General features: G+C 38.5%; 1 protein-coding gene and 1 long non-coding RNA gene across 2 annotated transcripts in view; one reads left to right on the forward strand and one right to left on the reverse strand.

Moving 5' to 3' along the window:
- LOC112150506 overlaps window positions 1-19,322 on the forward strand; it is a 30,595-nt gene extending 11,273 nt beyond the window's left edge. Inside the window, exons 2-3 of the long non-coding RNA XR_002919971.2 lie at window positions 843-921; window positions 13,472-19,322. This is a non-coding gene — a long non-coding RNA (uncharacterized LOC112150506). The remainder of the gene's footprint in view (window positions 1-842; window positions 922-13,471) is intronic.
- Window positions 1-20,019, reverse strand: part of ankle1 (ankyrin repeat and LEM domain containing 1) — a 96,212-nt gene that overhangs the window by 64,944 nt on the left and 11,249 nt on the right. The window contains exon 9 of the mRNA XM_036211513.1: window positions 11,630-11,681. Within this exon, the coding sequence (XP_036067406.1) occupies window positions 11,630-11,681 (52 nt within the window). The remainder of the gene's footprint in view (window positions 1-11,629; window positions 11,682-20,019) is intronic.

Genomic DNA, 20,019 nt, shown 5'->3' on the forward strand with positions numbered 1-20,019 from the left:
ACATTTTTCCTCCTTCGTTCCTTCTCTTCCTCTCCTCTGGTGTTCCTGTTGAGGCATGTCTTCGTACCCGCCAACCAGCATCACTTAGAGCAAGGGTAAAGGGGGGGAGTGGGGAGAACAGACAAAGAAGCACTGTCGCTGCCTTGTTCGAGGGTCCACACCCGACTGTGGAGGGGAGCTTTCGGAGGGGCGCAGATGAAGAAAGAGTGACTGTGGAGGTTTATCACTGAGAAAAAGAGATTAGAATGAATGGGGAGGGGAGCAGCGTTGTCTGTTTACAGTAATAAAGAGAACAAGCAGTGCCAGTCATTTTTTTTTTCTTTTTTCGTTTTTCACCCGTGCAGCTGGCACACTCGCAGTCCTGCCACAGTTTGAGGGAGTGTGTGAGTGACAGAGGAGGGATGGGGTTGGTGCATTGTTTTCTGGCCTTTGTGCCAATATTTGCTTAACCCCTCATGCTTTATCTGTGCAGCTGTTTGCTACAAATGAGATGGCGAAAAGAATATTTGTGTGCTCAATGGTGGCTGTCACAGCTGTTAGCAATTTCATCAGAGCACTGTAAGACACCCGCGCCACGCACACTCACAAAACACACCATGTCAATTGTTTCAAAGGCGTACAGCCATGATAAAATTATCTAAATGGTGCATGTCAACTCAGAATATGTCAACAAAAGAAAAAGGGTGGGAAAAAAGATGTATTACTAAAGCCAACACTGTGTGCAAGTTAGTTTTCATCATGTGAGACATTTTTTCTAGCAAGTAATAGTTTTTAGTATTGCAAATAATGCACCTATTTCATGAAAATGTTTCTTTCTTTTCTTCTGTTTAATTTTCTGTTAGGTCCTAAAAAAAGACGTTGGCACAAGAAGAGCGTTTTCACCAAAAAAGAAGAAGGAAGCAGCTAAGAGATTAAAGAGATGTAAGAAAGCTGAGTTTTTCCCTCCATCTTTGTTGCTCTTCCACCTGGTTCTCTGGGTCACTTGTGCACCTGGAGTGGGTTTGATGTTTGCATGTGTGCATGCTTTTTGTCAGGTCTCAGACTTAGCATGCTTGTTTTGTGTTTCGGAGCAACAGTCAGCAGGTGAAGAGCCTGTCATCCTGTCTGAGTCATCCAATGCAGCCCTACTTCACTAGTGTCTGCACCTTTTGTTGTTTCACATTCATTTCTCGGAGTTGATGAGGGCTCTGACAGAAGTTCTCGTAACGACTTCATTGATATTTGTTCAAGCTCAATGAAGAACCATGACTTTTAAAGATGATCTGCACAACTTTTTTTAAATAAAGGAGATTGCTTTTAATTGAGGATGCATTTTATTAGATTTCCTCAGAAATAAATCAAAGAGCAGCTCTTATATTCATAAAATTAACTTTTTAGAATAATTATGAAATATCAAAAACAGTATATTGTACAAATTGGAGAAAATAATAAATAAATAAATTAGTAGACACACAACAGATATATATTTTTTCCAAATAGACCGCTTTCATTGCATTAGTCAAGAAAGAGGTGTTGGGAAATCAAACAACAAAAAACTGTCAAAATGATTCTTGTTGGTTGTTTATAGATTAATACAGAATGTATCTAGTGCACGTGTCAAAGTCAAGGCCCGGGGGCCAGATCCGGCCCTCCGCGTAATTATATCCGGCCCTCCAGATCCTTTTATTTTATTTTTTATTAATGGCCCGATGTTATCTTGCACTTGTTTCTAACTTGTACAGTTTTGACAAAAAATATTTTTAAGGAGAGTAAAATAATGAAAGTTGTTTAAGGTGATTACATTAATTTATTCTGGAATAATATTCCTGTCTGTTTTTACTCAGTTATTTTAAATAGTTAAGTTTTTAAAGTTTTAAATGTAGTTTTAGTCTGTTAAATAAATATTTATCCTGTTCGGCCTGCGACCTAAGGTGTGTTTTGGATATTGACCCCTGTGTGATTGAGTTTGACACACCTGGTCTAGAGCATGTGTCAAACTCAAGTCCTAGGGGCCGGATCCAGCCCTCTGGGTGATTATATCCACCACATCATTTTATATTTTTGGTGTTGTGTATTTTTTATTTTTTATTATTTAACTAGGATAATCCTATTGAGATTGCAAACTGCTTTTTGCAAAGAAGTCTTAGCCAAGAGGCAGCCACAGTCAGTTAAAAATATATCAAAACATTAAAAAATTTGAGACAGTAAAACATTTTATTAACGGCCCGACGTTATCTTGCGCTGGCAACACACTCTCACTCTCAACTTGTCACATTTTGACGCAGGGTTAGGGAAAAATTGATTGTCCCCAACTCGTTTTTTGACGTCCAATTAATTCAAGCTTCTCCAACCTCCGGGCCGCAAACTGGTCCCAGTATGGTACTGGGACTCGGACCGCACTGGTATCCTAACCATATCCCTGTAGTGGACAGTCGGTACCGGATGCGGATCAGTGCTGGTTCAGGACGCAGAACAGGCTAGGGTTGGGGTACAGATACCGGTCCAGTACTGGGACGTGGGCCGCACCGGTATCCTAACCCTAACCTTAACCTGGTACCGGATAGTTTGTACCGGTTGGAGATTATTACTGGTTCCAGATGCGGTTCTAGACGTGAACCAGGCTTGGGTTGAGGTTCCGGCTATGTTAAAAAGTTACATTTTTAAACTTGTAAAAAATTAATTTTTAGTGATTTTAATAAATGTTTGTCCTTTTCGGCTTACAACCTATGTCGTGTTTTGGATTTTGGCCACCTGTGCGATTGTGTTTAACACTCCTGGTCTAGAGAGTCACTTTTGTAAAATGTATTGTCAAAAAAAGTCTAAAAATGCCTGTGCATATTATATAAAGTCATAAATCACATCTTAAAAGTTACAACACTTACTTAAAGCTCAATCTCAGGAATGTTTCTCTCTACCCAAATACCTCAGTTTCCGTGTAGTTGTGGAGCGGAGCTGAAGTTAAGCAGGTCTTCACAAGCTGTAGGCGAGCTGTGAAGGTGGAGGCGGAGACTACTTAGCATATTCATAGAACCACGCATTCTAAATGAGGCAACGGTGTTGAAGTACATCTAAGCTCTTTTAAATCAAGAGCGGATTACTTTCACAGGAAAGAAAAATACAGATAAGGAGTTTTGAGGAGCTGAAATGAGCTTTTAGTGCTTCTACAAATGCTGGTATATGAACTTTAAATCCACGCCGCATAGGAATGAAAGGAAAATACAAAATCTTTCCTTTTCATGTTATCTCTATTCATAGATGTGCATTAGAAAATATGCTTCTTTTTTTTAAATTAACATTTCTGTGTTCAATATAATATGAATCCCATATGGCACTCTGTCAGAAGTGCTTGCACAAATCATTTATAGACTATAAGGAAAGCAGGAAAAAATAAATATTTTAGAGATCTAGTGAAAGAAGAAAAAAAGAAATACATTTTTACCTTGATAAACAGCATAGCCTCAAGGCACAACACAGAAAAAAGCCTGGTGAGGAGCCACCTTATTGTTTTAACCAAGTTTTCCCAAAGTGAGCAGCCTCTCTGAGACTAATCTTCCTCTCTCTGTGTGAGGCTGCAGCAGTAGTGGATCATCTTCTTTCATGCAGCCGCCAACAGAACGTTTGCATCTGGTAAACCGCTACACACACGGGCAGAGGGACGGTTAAAGAGGAAAGGCAGAGGGAGAAGAAAGAAAAATGTTGTTTCCTTCAGTTCATCTCTGCCTCCCTTTTGTTGAAAACACTCTTCAACTTCAACCTTCTGCCCAGAGGTTATTATAGCAACGATGTGATTTTTCTTCAAAGCTTTTATTGGCTTCCTTCCAGGCTGCTTTCATTCAGACAAAAATCCATCCGTCATTCCTTATGTTCTTCTTTTAATACACCAAAAATACTGGATATTACTCATTCTAAACACATTTCTTTCAATAAAGTCATTTTGTTTGGTGTTCATTTGGAGGTGTGTGTTTTCTGTTTCATCCAGCTTAGTGAATCGAAGCTTCAGTAGGTTGAGAAAAATTTCTTTCTGTTGTGTTTTGCTTTCATAAGAGCTCAAGCTTGTCTTCAAGTTCTTAATTTTTCCGCACACTTACAGCTCCTTTGTGTTCTCTCTCCTTCAAGCCATCAGTTCCATAATCTTTCTCTGCTCGTTTCCAATTTTCCCTATTTTTTTTCTCCTTTATCCTCATAATTACTTTTACCAATGGGTTTTCCTTTTTATTCTTTTGTCGGACATGGCACGGAACTCCAATTTTGTACCCAAAAAATAAGAATAATGGCTTAAAAAAGCAACATTTGAATAAAGAAGACGTTGACAATATCAACTGACTGGCCAAATTGCTCTGTAAAAGCAAACAAACAATCAAAAATAGTTGGTTCTGTGCTTGTTTGAAGTAGAAATGTCGTCTTTCATCATCCCTTTGATGCATGTATTATGTATTTGTCATGTGGGATTCGTGCAGGCAGATGTTGTGCTGCTCTACACAACCCCATTGTTTAAGGGACTTGTCAAAAGCTGCATGAGTCGAAGGAAGACAGAAAGGAAAGAGGTGAAGAATGTTGTGAGAAAATATCCCAACGTGGTCCTACTCCTTCCTCTTCCCCCCTTTTTTTCCTCTCAAGGGTATCTTCCCATTGAAAGAGGTCTTTTAGAAGCCGCCAAGTTTGTCTAGGGGTCCTGCTCACAGCAGGCCAGTTTGGGCCATGCCGCGCCGACAGCGCTATGGGGGGTTGATTGCCCGCCGGTCCTGGCTCCACTCATTAACTCTTTTTACTGTCAGGCAAACACAGTAGAGGGCGGCTTGTATTCTAAAGACCCAGGGGTTGGCGCTGTTATACACCTCTTCAAGGTGGGCCAACGACCGGTACCCAGGAGCGGCACCAAAACCACCAAAAGATCTGTACTTTGGGGGTAGTGCTGGGCAATATGACAATACATATCGCGTGTCACCATTTCACTTCCATCGTTTTTATCTGTTGATTTTTGTGCAAAAATTTGTTTTTTTACTACTAAACTTTAATTGAATTACTAAATATACACTGTATTGCAGTATATCGTGATATATATCGTTATTGTGATATAAAATAATTAATATCCTGATATACAAATTTTCCTATATCGCTCAGCACTACTTTGGAGCATGATGGATTCTGGCACGGCACAGCTGATATGCTGTGAGTAAGGCCCCATCCAAATTCTTCCCTTCTCCCTTCCCCTTCACTTAGCCCTCCAAACGGAGAGTTATGAAAAAATAGTGTCTCATGTTTCGGATGTCACTTGCGTTCGATGACGTCAGCAATAATCAACGGTCTTCTAGCTTTTGTGCGGAGCTTCCAGCGCTTGAATATACATAACAACATTGATTTTATAACTTTAAAAAAGTCATACTACAACAAAAAAGATCATAACTTACATTTAAATGTAAACTTCTGTGGTTCAGATCACACCCACGTAAAGAAAAGCGCTTCTCAGTGCAACGCGGTTTACCCTCGCGATGGAGGACTTGTTTACCCTCCGTTTGCAAGGTTGGATTATAAAATATATTTCCCGGAAACCACTAGCATTTAAACTGCCCCTTCAAATGGAGGGAAAGGGAGAAGGGAAGAATTTAGATTGGGCTGAAAGTCTTAAGCGGACTTTTACAAGCAGCAGGCCTTTGGTGTCCATTTGTACGAATGAAGGCAAGTTTCAAGCCACAGCGTGCCACAAGGTTTCATTTTTCAAATGCACGCATACAGGAAAATGACAAGCAGATGAGTCACTCTGTCTTGTCATATTGATTTACTGCCACACTGGGGGACAGAGCGAGTAATTGTTAGTTTCATGCTCTCGCAAAATAACCAGCGCGCGATGCACAATAGTCTGGAATTATGGGGATGAATACCCTCTTAGCTGGGGAGTGACCATGAAAACCTACAGGACAAGTGGTGAAAGAACTGTCTGCATAAAGGACTGAGTGAAACAACAGACCGCTGTTCAGTCGAAGACACACACACCCATACACAAGGTGGCGGCTCAGAAGGAGCTGTTGTGTATAAAGCCACCACGATTTGAGATAAAGATGAAAAGACTGACGATATGGAGTGAGGGCCAGACAAGAACTCAAAGAGAATAGGATGGAGCATTATCTTTAATGTTCTCCTAAAATCAGACAAATAATCACTCCTTGATTGCTTGTAGATCAAAGAGTTTAAAGAAAACGACAAAAAAGTTAAATTATTGTCAATGATTACCTTCGACTTGCCTTGCGAGAAAACAAGGATTAATGGAGAGTGACAGAACGGCATTAAGAGGGAAAACGGAAACACACCGAGAAAGGAATATAACCCACAAAGGTGCTATTCAAGTCCAACACAAATCCAAAATCAGGCTGTAAAAGAAACATAAATGGAGAAAAGATTTTTATAGACTCAGCAGGATAAGACTGCAAATGACTGTGCTTCCACATGCAAGGCTGTGTTAACTGAAAAAAAGTGACAAGTAACGTTTGGAACGAAAAACATTTTCATTTCATAAGCTTCTCGTGGAATGCTTCAACCACAAACCCACATGGAAACCAAATAGTGAACAGAATTTATAAAAAGAATTTGCTAAAAAATATTTTTTAATTATGGGACAGACCCAGATTTAACTTAGTTACAGAGAAAGTGGGTTTTCTGACATCCCAAAGAACTTATAGAAACATGTTAATTGATGGGACTACAACTTTACTCATTTATGTAGCATCCAAGTTCCCTTTTGTTCATTTTTAATGTTTGATATCTAAATTCTAATCTTAACTTTACCTTTTGTTTAACACTTCTAACTAGTGCTGGGTGATATGACGATACATATCGGCCCAATCCGAATTCTTCCCTTTTTCAATGCCCCTCCATTTCAAGGGGCATTTTAAGTGCAAGTCATGTCTGGGAAATGTATTTTTTAAATCCGATACTCCAAGCGAAGGGGTACAAAGTCCTCCGTCGCGAGGGTAAAGCGCTTTTTTTTCACGTGGGAATAACAGAAGTTTACATTTAAATGTAAAAAATGATATTTTGTTGAAGCATGACCTTTTTAAAGATCTAAAATTGCTGTTCTGTATTTTCAAGCACTGGAAGCTCCGCGCTAATGCTGGCGGACTGACCGTTTATTGGTGACATCACTGAACAAAAGTGATAGTCCAAAATATGAGACACTATTTTTTCATAACTCTCCATTGGAGGGCTAAATGAAAGGGAAGGGAAGAATTTGGATTGGCCCATTGTGTGGACGATAGAAAAGTGTCTATCATGTAATTTCTCTTCTATCATTTATATTGTTTCTAACAATTATTATGCAAAAAACATCATTAAATATCCTGAGACACAAAAAATCTATATAAGTGATTGAAAAAAAAATCTGCGAATAAGCGCGGGAACACTGTATTCAGTTATCCGTAACTTAAAATAGTCAGAATATGACATTTTTCTTAGAGAATAACAGAAAATACACGTCATCGTGATACATATCGTTACTGTGATATAAAATAATTTATATCGTGATTTTCATTTTTTTTTTTTTGTATCGCCCAGCACTACTTCTAACTTTTACCTAATTTGCTGATGAGTCGATGGGGCCAAACTGCCACCCCAAACCGTCTAACACTTGCCTTTTTTGTGCCGGGCTTTATCGGCGGGTGAACGAATGAAAGAGCAGTCAAAGGCAGTCTCCTAGGCTTTTCATAATGCGTCCCGAGAGGAGACAAAGGCCTGCATTCACTGCTGTGTGTCGATAAGACCTATCATTAGTCTGCCATTGGAGGTATTACTGACACACACAAACACTTGCGCGGATGTACACAGAATGCTGTCGGGTACTCCTTCTAGCACCCATTCTTTTTTTCCACACGGCGCGCATAAATATTCCCGTGCGTGCCAGAGGGGGAAGAGGCAGCCAGGCTTGACTTGAATCGTATAAAAGCAGAGGAGTGGACCCCCTGCTGCTTTCCCATCACAGCAGAAATCCCTCTGCCTCACACAGCAGTGGCATCCACACTCAGCTATATGTTGTGTCTTCCTTCATGTATTGCTGTAACTCTAAAAATTATGCATCTATAAACATGTTTAAAAAAAACCCTAATGTTCATGTTTTTGGGTTATTATAAAGAAATCTTGCAAGAATGGGTATATTATGTTTTCTATGATTTAAAGCTTTTGATTAAATTAATACGAATTTCATAAAAATAACAAAATGTCACTTTAAATTTAAAAAATACTTTTTTCTTTAAATTAATTTTTAATATTTCACTTTGTCATTATTTTTAAATGGTTACGCCATTCATCTTCTTGCATTGAAAGCATCCGCACATGTCGAACAGTTTGTGATGTAAAGCATCTCCGCGCAGTAAAGCAGATTGATGAATTCCTACCAAATGGTTAAAAGGGCCCGTAAAAACAAGGCAGTCATCTTGATGATGGAACTCCTTGTTTACAGTAATAATACCAATGTCCTTGAATTAATGAACTATTGACTTATTGATGAGAAAATGCGACATGTGTTAGATTTATTCAGGAAGATGGGAGTGAAATTGGGTGCAGAGGAGGAGCTGTTCCTTATGGGAGTTTGTGTGTCTGTCAGTTCTGGGGGAGGGAAGGAGGAAGGTGGCGCTGCTGTCTCGGCTCTAAGTAGATGATGGACCGTAGCTCGTATTCCCATTCTCTCTCATTAGCTTGTCCCCACGAGAATATATGAGGTTACTTACCTTCTTTTGCTCCCCGCCGAATGCCGAGCATCGGATCAGGGTCATTAGCCTTGCTACTTGGAACAAATGGCTTTCGATAGCATCTCAGCTAGACTACAACTGAAGCAGATTAACTCCTTGATCCTTGAAGGAAAGCATTGATAACAACTGGAAGGACAACGTTTATTTTTAGTTTCGCTTTTGCGTTTCAAAGAAGCTTTTTTTAGCTCCAGAAATTGACAGTGTTTTCTGTCTTGGAATTCGTCTGCTCCTCAGTGAAACATCACAGCTGATTGCTTGAGAAACAAAAAAAAAAAACACAGATGGAGAAATGGGCAGCAGATCAAAGCACTAGGAGGATTTGTCTGGCAGATAAGTCACTGGGGTCCCGCCTGAGCAGAGCCTCTCATTGTGCTTCTTTATGTGCTTTCATGTTTATATGTGCACGCTACGCGAACACTCCAAACAATGTAAATTTGAGGTCATTGCTCCGTCTCAACATCCTCTATTTTTGGGCAGTTACTTCCACGTGCCCCCCCCCCCAATTTTTTGGGGGATTTTTTGGAAACATGTCTATACTTTGTTATATTTATGTTCAGTGTTTTAAATACTACAAACAAAAAGGGAAAATAAAAGGATGTGTCTGAAATTCCTTCGCAGTGACACTTATCAGAGAAGAAAACTCAAAAGATAAATGTGTTTTTTTTTTCATGCTAAATTGATCTACTGCCGTAAAAAAAGTCGTCATAGTCAATAAAATGCATTAAAGGATTTTTTTTCCAGTGACATCCTATAAAGCCCGGTAATACATTTGTATAGCTTATTTTCAGTAATTCTTTTTTAAAATTTAAGTTATGTGAAGTATGCACTTATCTGTTTGGTAATGTTTATTAACCCTAGAGTACTATCACCGGGTGATTTTTAACCAAGCAAAAGTATTTACATGATTTTCAATATGTTGCATATTTCTGAGAGTCATGTGTCCCTGGGTAAAGTCCCACATGTTCCAGGAATGGGTGGACCAAAGGAAGAGTCTCCAGTATCATTATTATTATTATGAATTGAACCTCCTATTTTTTAATAATTTTCGAGCATGTTTTTTAGGATCTTCCAATGTTTTGATTTTCGATTTTGCTACATAAACCACAGTTGAAAATAAAATCAAACTACTTAGATTTATCATGTGTTGTCATGTTTTGATCTATTGTTTATGGCAAATACTTTTTTCATTATAGCAGATAAAAATTACCCAGCAAAAGTGATGCTGTAACTTTTTATAGCGATAGTGTTAAGAATGAATACAACACAATTTATCTTAATGAACATCAAAATAAAGCAACACTTTCTATTTTGGTTAGAACCAAAAAAATAAGAATAAGTATCCCTCTTTTAACTTGTTTTTTCAATGTTGGATATGTAATCATAATACTATCTATTTTTTTTTTTTTACTTTCTATACATTAGTGCATTAAAAAATGTTTTTTAAACTTAAATATGTCTTACTTTAGATACAAGACTTACTAAGGTAAAATTTTAACTTTTTAAAATTATTAATAAAAGTATGATTAATAAATATCTAGCAAAAAGTCGATAAAAAGCTGCAGATGTCTTTTCCTCTATTCATAAAGTGTTTAGCATTTAGCAGTCGTTAATATAAAAATCTAATCAGCTCATTACATTTTGAAAGTCACCTACTGTAGGTTGAAATTCTTTAAATTATTGTCAGATTCTCCTGGAGTCTTCCTGAGACTTTTAATAGAAGATGAGATAATGACTAATCAGATTGCTTTTGTTAGCTCACTGAAAACAAAAAGTTTAAAAAAAACAACTTAATCTGTGTGTTTTATCTTAGGTCACTAAAACTGATGTCTCCATAAATCATTGTTGTGAGGTTTGTGGCTCATCGGCAGGGATGGTGGTAGTGGGGGGGTCACGCCCAGAGGATGGATGTAATTAAGACGAGCTCTTTTTTGTGGAGGGTTTCTGGGTAAATGTTCTGGGTGGTCTAGCTCTACATATTACAAACAGGCGAAATATTTCCTATAAAAAAATAGACGACGACACACAGAGATGAACATGTATGGTGTGACAAAAACGAGAGCAGGTGGTCCCTTTGTTTAACGCTATGGTACCCACGTTGGTTGTGGCGGAGCAGAATTGATCAAAGTAGCCCGTAAACATACCTGACATTCGTGGATGCACGCCTAAATGTGACTGCTTTGCTTTACTCGGATGTGACTAATTTTAGCCTCTTGTATAAACCTTTGAATGGAAGCTAGGTGATCCAAAAGGGGGTTACATTCATGTTGCCATAAAAGATTTTTGAAATGTATTTTATTTTGTTAAATAATTTTGAGACAAAATGGCTGGACTTTTTGGATGAAAGGCACCATTTTACTGTCACAAATATTGTACATTGGAAAACTGTTATAAGAAAATTATTTTTGATTTAATGAATGAGCAAAATACAAAATACAGCTTTTCTTAAGTAAAAAGTGGTTAAAAAAATAATGTATTTAACATCTGACTTCTGCATTATGTCAATCCTTTTGAGTTTTATTTTTTTATTTTTTTACATTTTTTACTTACTACCATATTCAGGAAAAGCATGGTTAGTTATTTTTTGGAGGTTATTATGGACTGTCAGTTTTCCATTTCAATCTTGGTCACATTTGGAAACAAGCTACAATTTATTTTATTAATTTGAAGAGAAATAATAACAACTGGTCTGCCAGTCGATGCCACATCAAGGGCTTTCTGAGCCCTCCAGATTAATAGTTTCTTCCTTGTTAACACAAACACGCCTAAATCTCACATACCTGTTAATTTACAGCCGTTTTTTATCATCTTAGTTCAGCTATGTGGCCTGATGGGAAAACATGGACGCTAACTGTTGCATTTTTTAACACATCTGTTCCTCTCGCTCGCTCTCTGCCGGGGCTTTAAGATGGACTTACCTTCCCTGCACTCTGCAAGTCTGCTCGCTGAGGCGTGAAGAAAATGAGAGTGCTGGAAAAAAGGGGGGAAATTGACAGAAAATACAAATTATTAGGAAGAAGGTTATACAAATCAGCAAATAAAATCAGGAAAAATGTCATGCTAAGGGGTAGGCTAAATCATATATTGTGGCAGACGTCAGTGTATGAAATCAGAAGAGAAAAACTGCAAAGAAGCAGTTAGTAGACATGAAAGGTTTAATTTTTTCATGCGCAGTGAGCAGGTTTCACGGCGCTGCCCTGTTTCATAGTATTTAACATCAAAGTGAGGAATGAACAATTGAGGCAATTTTTCTTACAGCCAAGGTCACTCATTGTTCTTTCCCTGTGAATGCGGATCTTGACTGAGAGGAACAATATTTAACCAGCCCGTTACAGCATTTTAATCCTTTGCCTTAGACTTAGGATGGATTTTTTTTGTCTTTTTTGGGTCTTTTTGCAAGTTTGTTTGCATCTGCAATGATACTCTTGTACTTGGGATAAACTTAAAGTACTTAAGTGTAGCGCATTTACACATCGCCATTTACTTACATCCAACTGCATGAGCTTTTTTTTTTTTTTTTTTGCCAAAGGGTAAAACGATCTTACAGCACAGATGACGGAAGTAAAAAAAAAACAGGACTCAGAGGGACTACTTAAAGAACGAACAGTAGGTTGCAGAAAGATCTCATTAATGTGGCTAAAGAGGCTTAAAAAAAAAGAAGCTATAATGAATATAACTTCCACCGGATCTTTGATGTGCTTATTCACCCCAAATTACCAGCTGCTTTCAGGATGCACACTATGACTCATTAACCGACACAATGGGAGACCAAATGAATCAAAGAAGATTTCAGGGGATACAAGAAATAACAGGAAAGTACGGAACGATTTTACCCTAAAAAATGTACAGATAATTATCATAATAAGTGTTTTGTTCACAAAAAATACATAAAATTGACAGATATTTAATGTATCTTCATAAAATGCTGGACTAGAGTGGTAAATTATTGCTATTTTGACAAAAAGGTACAAGATATAAGGTTTGAAATGGCAGAAAATGTCCAAAAATATATACTTGTATAAGGAGTTCAGCATCAGTTACTTTCTGCTGCTGTAGGTTTTCCTCTCCATCTGTTCAGCTTATGGTTTCATACTCTGAAATTCTTTTTGATATTTCATTCTGTCTCACATCCCTCTTGTAGTTCGGGAATATCAGATCCATCTCCACAGCATAGAATACCTAAACTATGCACATAATCCTTATATTTCTAATTATGTCTAAAAAAAACTTTATTAAAAGCATCGTAGTTACTTTAATTGACCCAAATCTGATTTTTACACACAGTGACTTTATATTTTGAACAAAAATGGGGGTTCTGTGTGCTAAAAGCATGGTTGTTTCTTTCCCTAATAAATCACTTTAATGTACACACGTGCTGGCTCCACGTCCGTGTTTCTCAAGACCACCCAGGGTGTTGATAGTTGTTGGGCTCAGAGTGGGCTGCTTGTTCGTATGAAATCACGTGAGTTCTCTGAAGGGGCTGATGGTGGCGGCTTATTAAAGCAAATATTGTTCCGACATCAGTCAGCGCACTTCGATAATTCAAGGCCCTCTCTCACCTCCACAAACATACAGTCGGAAATGGAGCCACATGTGAACCACTTGGTGTTGCAAACAGAGTCATAAAACAAAAAGAATTAGTCGTCTGTGTGTTCGTCTTTCAGCTGTGTTCCTCTTGCATCTCAATGACAATGTCTTACCAAACGACACCTGAATTCATCCCGGGCTTTCTTCTCCCCCCCTGTTTGTTTTCTGTCCAGGTCCAGACATGAAGGAGGCACGCAAGCGTACACACACGCTCGGCGAAATGGCACCTTGAGGCTGTCTGCGGTCTACCACCACCCCACCCCATACACACACACTCACACACACAGAGCTGTTACAGTAAAGGAAGAGACCACCGAGTCAGGAAGATAGTAATAACGGGAATGTTAGAAAACAAACCCATTATCCACCCTTGTTTTCTTCTTTGAATTGAAACCATTTTTTTCATCAAATGATGAAATTATTCATTATGAAAAGTCAGCTGTGATCAACTTGTCTGTTCTGCACTTTAAGTTGTTGTTAAAAATTCTAATTTATTCAGTTTTTGGAGTCTTTATGTTCATGCTACATTTTTTTCCCTGTCATTCAAAATCTGTCTTCACAAGTTTAACAGCTCCACATCTGCAGCAGCCCTCCATAACCAATTCATGTGACCCACCCAGAGTCCCTCCCAGGCTTTCCAGCTTCCTGCAAAGAACTACTTCTCACTGAAAAAAAAAAAGAAAAACTGCTAAAATTATGGTGCAGCATTGCGGGAAACCCCTCCCTCGCAGTCTTCGTATTCACTTTCGTCCTACTTTTGCTTTGACTGTGAGTTTGAGAAAAACTTGTTTTAAAAAGGAAAAAAAAACATGCTCTCCATACTAGTTTGCATCTCCAACGCTCCAAGTTTAGACTAAGGGCTACAAATTTAGCTTTTCTTTTCAATGTTTTTTTCTTCTTTGGTCTTTTTTTCTTCATACTTAAAGAATTTCCTTTATTACTTCTAAATAAACACTCCTAGGTGTACAACATATGAAAATAGTGTTTATTTAGATGTTGTGCTGATAAAAAAGACCAGAATGAATGGTGGAGTAAACCTTTTGGTTTATAAAGCCTAAACTTTGTCATAAAATCAGCACAGCTTGTTTAAATGCAGCTTAAATAGGAAAAGTGCATCATTTACTTCCAGCTTTAGGTTAACTGGCGGCCCCACCCTCCCGGCGGCCGTGTCACTAACCAGCTCTAATGATACACTCCATCATTCCAACTCCCTCTGCACAGGGGCTAGCTTGGTTAACCGTCGGCCGAGTGTGTGTGTGTGTGTACATGCTTCAGCTATCAAAGCACTTTAGAATCAGAGAGCGAAGAACTCACACTGCTAATGGATGTGTCTATTGATGTTCCTATTTAGCAGCACACTGTAAACGATAGGGCAATGATTGTGTTGAAGATGGAAGGAGGTGGAGGAGGAGGAGGAGGAGTGGGGGAAGAAGAGCGGTTTGGATGATAATGACGAGGAAGGTTATTATTTGGCGCCCTATGGAGTCTCTTAACTGTGTGTGTGTTGTGAAACAGAAAGAGACACTCTTCCGTTTATATCCATCCATCCTCATGTTGTCTTTTACTCACTTCTTGCCTGCTTTATCACACTTCTCTTCATTTTTCAGCTTTCAAAATCTTTTATTTTATTTTTAAAAAATGCAAGGCGATAGGTTAATGCTTTTTAAAACCACAAACTAGTGCTTGAGAAATTAATTGGTCAACTTTTCCCGTCCGACTCTGTGTACGTGTCATGTCAGTTCCAGTAATTGTGCGTGTGATGAATACGAAAACAGTCAGCCTGTCAGCGGGTTTGGCAGGAGACCACCTCCAGCTGGACTTAGACCCCAGCTCAGGTGTGTCTGTGTGTGTTCTGTGAGCGTGGCACGTCTGTTCAGATCTGTCAGTGCAGGGACAACCTCAGGAAGAAGCCACCAAATAATGAAAACAAACATAGCTCCTCGCCAGACCCACAAACAGCACATTCAAGCGCACACAGGTTTAAATCCTTTCTTTCCTCATTTCGAAAAGGATTGGAGCCTATACCAATTATTATATACATATGTTTTTACCAATCTGTCTCTGACGATTTTTTTTCCTAATTTGTAGAATTATGTTCGCTGGAAAACTGCAGTAATTTCCAAAATGTCCTTGCAGTAAAAAATCAATCTCCCGGTGTGTTTGTGTGTGAGTTCGTGTATGTCTATAATTGCAGGGCAGCAGATAAAAAGACGCCATTCCAGCTGTGAGGAGACGGAAGGAGTCGGCATACACAGTGTCTGTCTCCTCGTCACACACACACACACACACAGACACGCAGAGCTGGGGGCGCGTGAGCAGGTGAGCATTAAGTCAGGGAGCTAAACGGATCACTTCGCGGTATGATATCAGCAGACAGGCAGACTGGGGAGGCCGGTCTTTACCTGCAGGTAGAGAGCAACAACTCACAGCAGCGTTGCCAAGAAGTTCCAACCCCCAACACTACTTTGAAACTATGTCGTACTCTAAAGATTTAAATATATTCTAAACATTTTAGGTTCTGACTTCTTCAAAAAATGAGAAATGTATGCAGAAAAAATGGTTGAAAAAGAACAAAAAATGTAAAATATTTTTTATTTTAGATTTATTATTGCTAATTTGAATTTTTTTATTCTATTTTTTACATACCTGTATATAGAATTAAAGGAAATGTGAAAGTATCTCATGGGAATCGATTAACATTTTTTATGTCGTCGTGTTGAAATACCCGCTTTCGTCCTTAACTAAACTTATTTTTTTCCCTGTCTGCATTTTTTGTCACCGCTCGTTTTAAATCTTTTTGAAGCCGTCCCTCCTTCCCAATCTGCTCGGCACATGTGGCCTTTATCTGCGGCGTCCTCTATGACTAGCATAGTAATTCCATCCCGCCGAACGGCCTCTGAAGCTTCTGTTGCTCACGGAGCAGCTTCACAGAACAAACCGGCCCGACTTTGTGTTTTTTGAAGTAATATGGTTTCGTTGGCTTCCAAGATCGCGATCGAGATCAACATTAGTCTGTTTTTTTATATATATTTTTTTTCAAAAGCTCTTTATATTTAGCCTGCTTCTCAACTCTCACCACCCCATCCACTTATCTAAAATGATTCAGTGGTTAAATGTCAGAGCTGTCCATGCCATTAAGGCCAGCTTGTTTGAAGGAAGGACACCCTCCCCTCCTCCTTCCTCTGTCTCTTCTTATTTCTCTCACTTTCCCCCCAGCTTCCACATCTTCTACCACCCCCATCCTTACTCAGCCGGGTTGGTTTGAGGGCTGATGTGCAGACCTTGTCATTCAGATTAAGGCCACATTGTCAGCTCAGGGCTCTTCTCTCTTTAGCTGCGTGTCCCGGATCTTTCTTCCCACTGTCACCACAGTCCTGCGGCTAGAGGGGACCTTATAAAGCTACGTTCCTTCTCATCCACTTCTGTCAATTCCAACACTGTCACTCAAATCACTGTCCAGGAGAGTGAAGGAACCCGAGTTAGCGGTGTCCCTCTCAGCAAGGACTGTGCTTTTTGGCCCAAGCTTAGGCAGCGTGTCATCAACTAACACGTTGGTTTTTGGTCTTAGGGTTTAAACTAATAATAGTCTTTCTTGTACTGGGTAGTTATTTTATATCAAAAGCTCCTGTGTGAGTCAAAGACGAGAGGAGGTGACTTATCCGCCACATCATTTTAGTCACTCCTTATCTTTCTCTGGAAAAGTGACCTGTCACGGTATTTGTCATTCCACCACATTGTGACTCACTGCCACATCTAATTACACAAGCAGTGGTGAAGCTTTTGATTCTTCAGTAACTGATCTTTTCTTGTTTTTTTTTTTCTATCTCAGGATGAGCTCTGATAGAGTTTCTTTCCTGGTATTTGTACAAGCAGGAAGACGCACAATGAAGCAAACAGACGCCACACTTACCCGAGTGTGTCAGCCGTGTGAGTCGGCACTCTCATGCACAGTGATTTCAGCGTCGTTTACCTAACATGAAGCCATTGAGCCGTGCCTCTCTGGAGGCCAAGCAGCTGTGCTTCGGTGCAGCACACAGCAGCCGACTGCGGCCTCGCCCCGCCGCTGTGCGAGTGACTGCACCAAGCCCTACTTTGAGTCAGGAGTTTCAGTATGACTCCCTGCTGCTAACTGCTACCGGCAGCAAAACACAATGCGTTTCCGTGCACTCAGACCTGGGGTGATAACAACTGTGTGTATTGGAATGTAATTACAACATTCTAGGATTTACAGTGGAGGTGAGTCAAAGTTGGTTCTTTTTAACAGGGCAACAGCATGGAGAAATCACTTGGTAAGAAGTTTTAGATCTGTAAATAATGTGTGTCCTTTAAGAACTATGAACATATGTCTGTAATTTCCCCCTCCAATGTTTACAAAAACATATTTTTTAGTTACTTTTTTATGTTTTTTGAACATTTAACAGCCTTTTTAGCATAGAACTGTATACAAAATTAACATTAACTGATATGAGTGATGTTATAAGTTTTTTATTTGATTAGTCATAGTTAGAAAAAACCTTTTAAGTGTCTTTCCAGAGTATGAAAAAGATCCAATGTGAGGGTTAGAAGGTTTTCAGCCTGTTAAGAAGACATCCTTCCTCTTCATCTTCAAGTAGTCTGTCATCCTTGGTCACCGTCAGCCCTGTTCTTGCCCCGGTGAACATTCAACGCTGTCGGTGAGTTTGAGCTAAATTGAAGAAAACCATCGACCGTTGACTGTACCCCGTGGCCAGTCCTTGTCATTCGGTGTCCCAAAGAATAAAAAGGATTTAAATCTAAGAAACTTGTGCGCAGGAAGGACCATGACCCTTTCAGAGACGGAGAAACTAAAAAGACCTCACAACTCATTTTGTACAAATTTGCAACAATCTCCAGGCTTTCTTTCATAGCAAAGGTCACAATCAACATTCATTGCTGTCGGTGGGTTTAACTATGTGGAAGAGCTCACTGAACGATGAATGCAACTGTGTCCCAGATTTCTTCCAACCATCAAAGGAAATACTGCTGCAATGTGTTGATGGAGACATAATTTCATCTGCCAGACTTCCTAGCCTCAACAACAGCAACATGGGTGGTATAAACTCACATTTCATAACTTCAATATAATTAAAATGGGCAGTTCTTCTTTTTATTTTTATTTTAACATATGGTGTACCTTGTGTGTCTTCTTTGTTGTTTTTTTTTGTGGAAAGCTATTAAAAACTATGATGGGTAACTCTACAATGTGTCCTTCATTTAATCATTACACCCTAAATCTGTTGTGTTTATTGCATTTAATGCATAAATAAAAACAGGCCTCCTTTGTGTTTGTTTGATGAAACTGATGAGAGGCACAACCATGAAAGCTTTTACTTCGAAATATCAGAAAGTTTCTGCAACAAATGTCACTGACCAAATTATTTACTCATTCTCATCCAAACGTCCAACAACGATTCATCCCATACATTCTGTTACAATCCACCACCAAAACTTCAGAAAACAAGGCTTTTTGAAACAAAAATTATCATAAATATTTCTTGTTGGTGGTATTTTGATTATTCTGCATAGTCAGCAAAACGAATCAGTCTAGATAAGTTCAGCAGTATTTGTTAACACACTCCTGGCCTGAAGTTTTTCAATCTAATTGAATCAAATGTCTACTCTAATTGCAAAGTCCACTGCTTGATCACTAAATATTCAATTCAATTTTATTTTTATAGCCCAATATCACAAAAGACTTGCCTCATTGGGCTTCACGTTGGTAATTTACAGAAGCAGAAGGTGAAAATATAAACAATAGCTAAAACCTAAACAGACTAAATAAAACCAGTTATGATACGAAGGACAAATATGGAGGGCAAATTAAAGACCCTTTTAACTGACAAAATATATGTACACATATCAAACATAGGGATTAAGGTTTAAAATGATGTCTCCTTAAATAATCTCAAAAGGTTTGTTAGTGAATGGTGGGAGGAATACAATAACAGAAAATATTCATAACCTTCTCTTATCAGGTTTTTTATGTCAGTACACAAAAAAAAAAAACATTTGTGGCACCCCACAGTGATCCAAGCTGAAATGAAACCTCTAAAAAGAAGCTGCATGAGTCACATTAACAGTAAAAACATCACTTTCAAAATTCATTGTTAAAAAAATTCAAGCACATCACTGCTGTCTATATTTGTTTCCCTTATCAATGAAACTGTTGAGATTATTTTCTAGTCTATCGTTAAATTTTCTCTTCAGGATGATGAGTACAATTTTATAATAAAAACGTCTAACATTGACAAATTAATTTCAAAATGCACTAAAAACTTAGCTTTAAAAGTTACAGTACAACGCAGGAACTTCCACTGAGAATCAAAATTATAGCTTTTCACGTCCACTAGAGGGACCTATGTGAGCACAATATGGAGGATTTCAAATCCAGCAAGATCATACTTATAAAATAATTGTTTTCCATTGTTTAACTTACGTTTAAAAAAATGGTATTTGAAGGCTAAATCATGAAAAAAAACCACTATTTTGCACATTTTAGATTAAAAAAAAGCAAAACAGCACCAGCTTAAGGAAGGAGGGCTTTATTATAAAACAACAAAATACTAAAACTTAGAGTATCTGCACTTTCTTTAAACAGTGAATATGAACATATTTTTAAGAAACAACATTATGGAAAATTACTATAGTATCACTCATGTATCAACAAAATAAGGCTATCTATCTAGTCATCCAACAGACGCTT

The sequence above is a fragment of the Oryzias melastigma genome, linkage group LG4 (genome assembly GCF_002922805.2).
Source record: "Oryzias melastigma strain HK-1 linkage group LG4, ASM292280v2, whole genome shotgun sequence".
Lineage (NCBI taxonomy): Eukaryota > Metazoa > Chordata > Actinopteri > Beloniformes > Adrianichthyidae > Oryzias > Oryzias melastigma.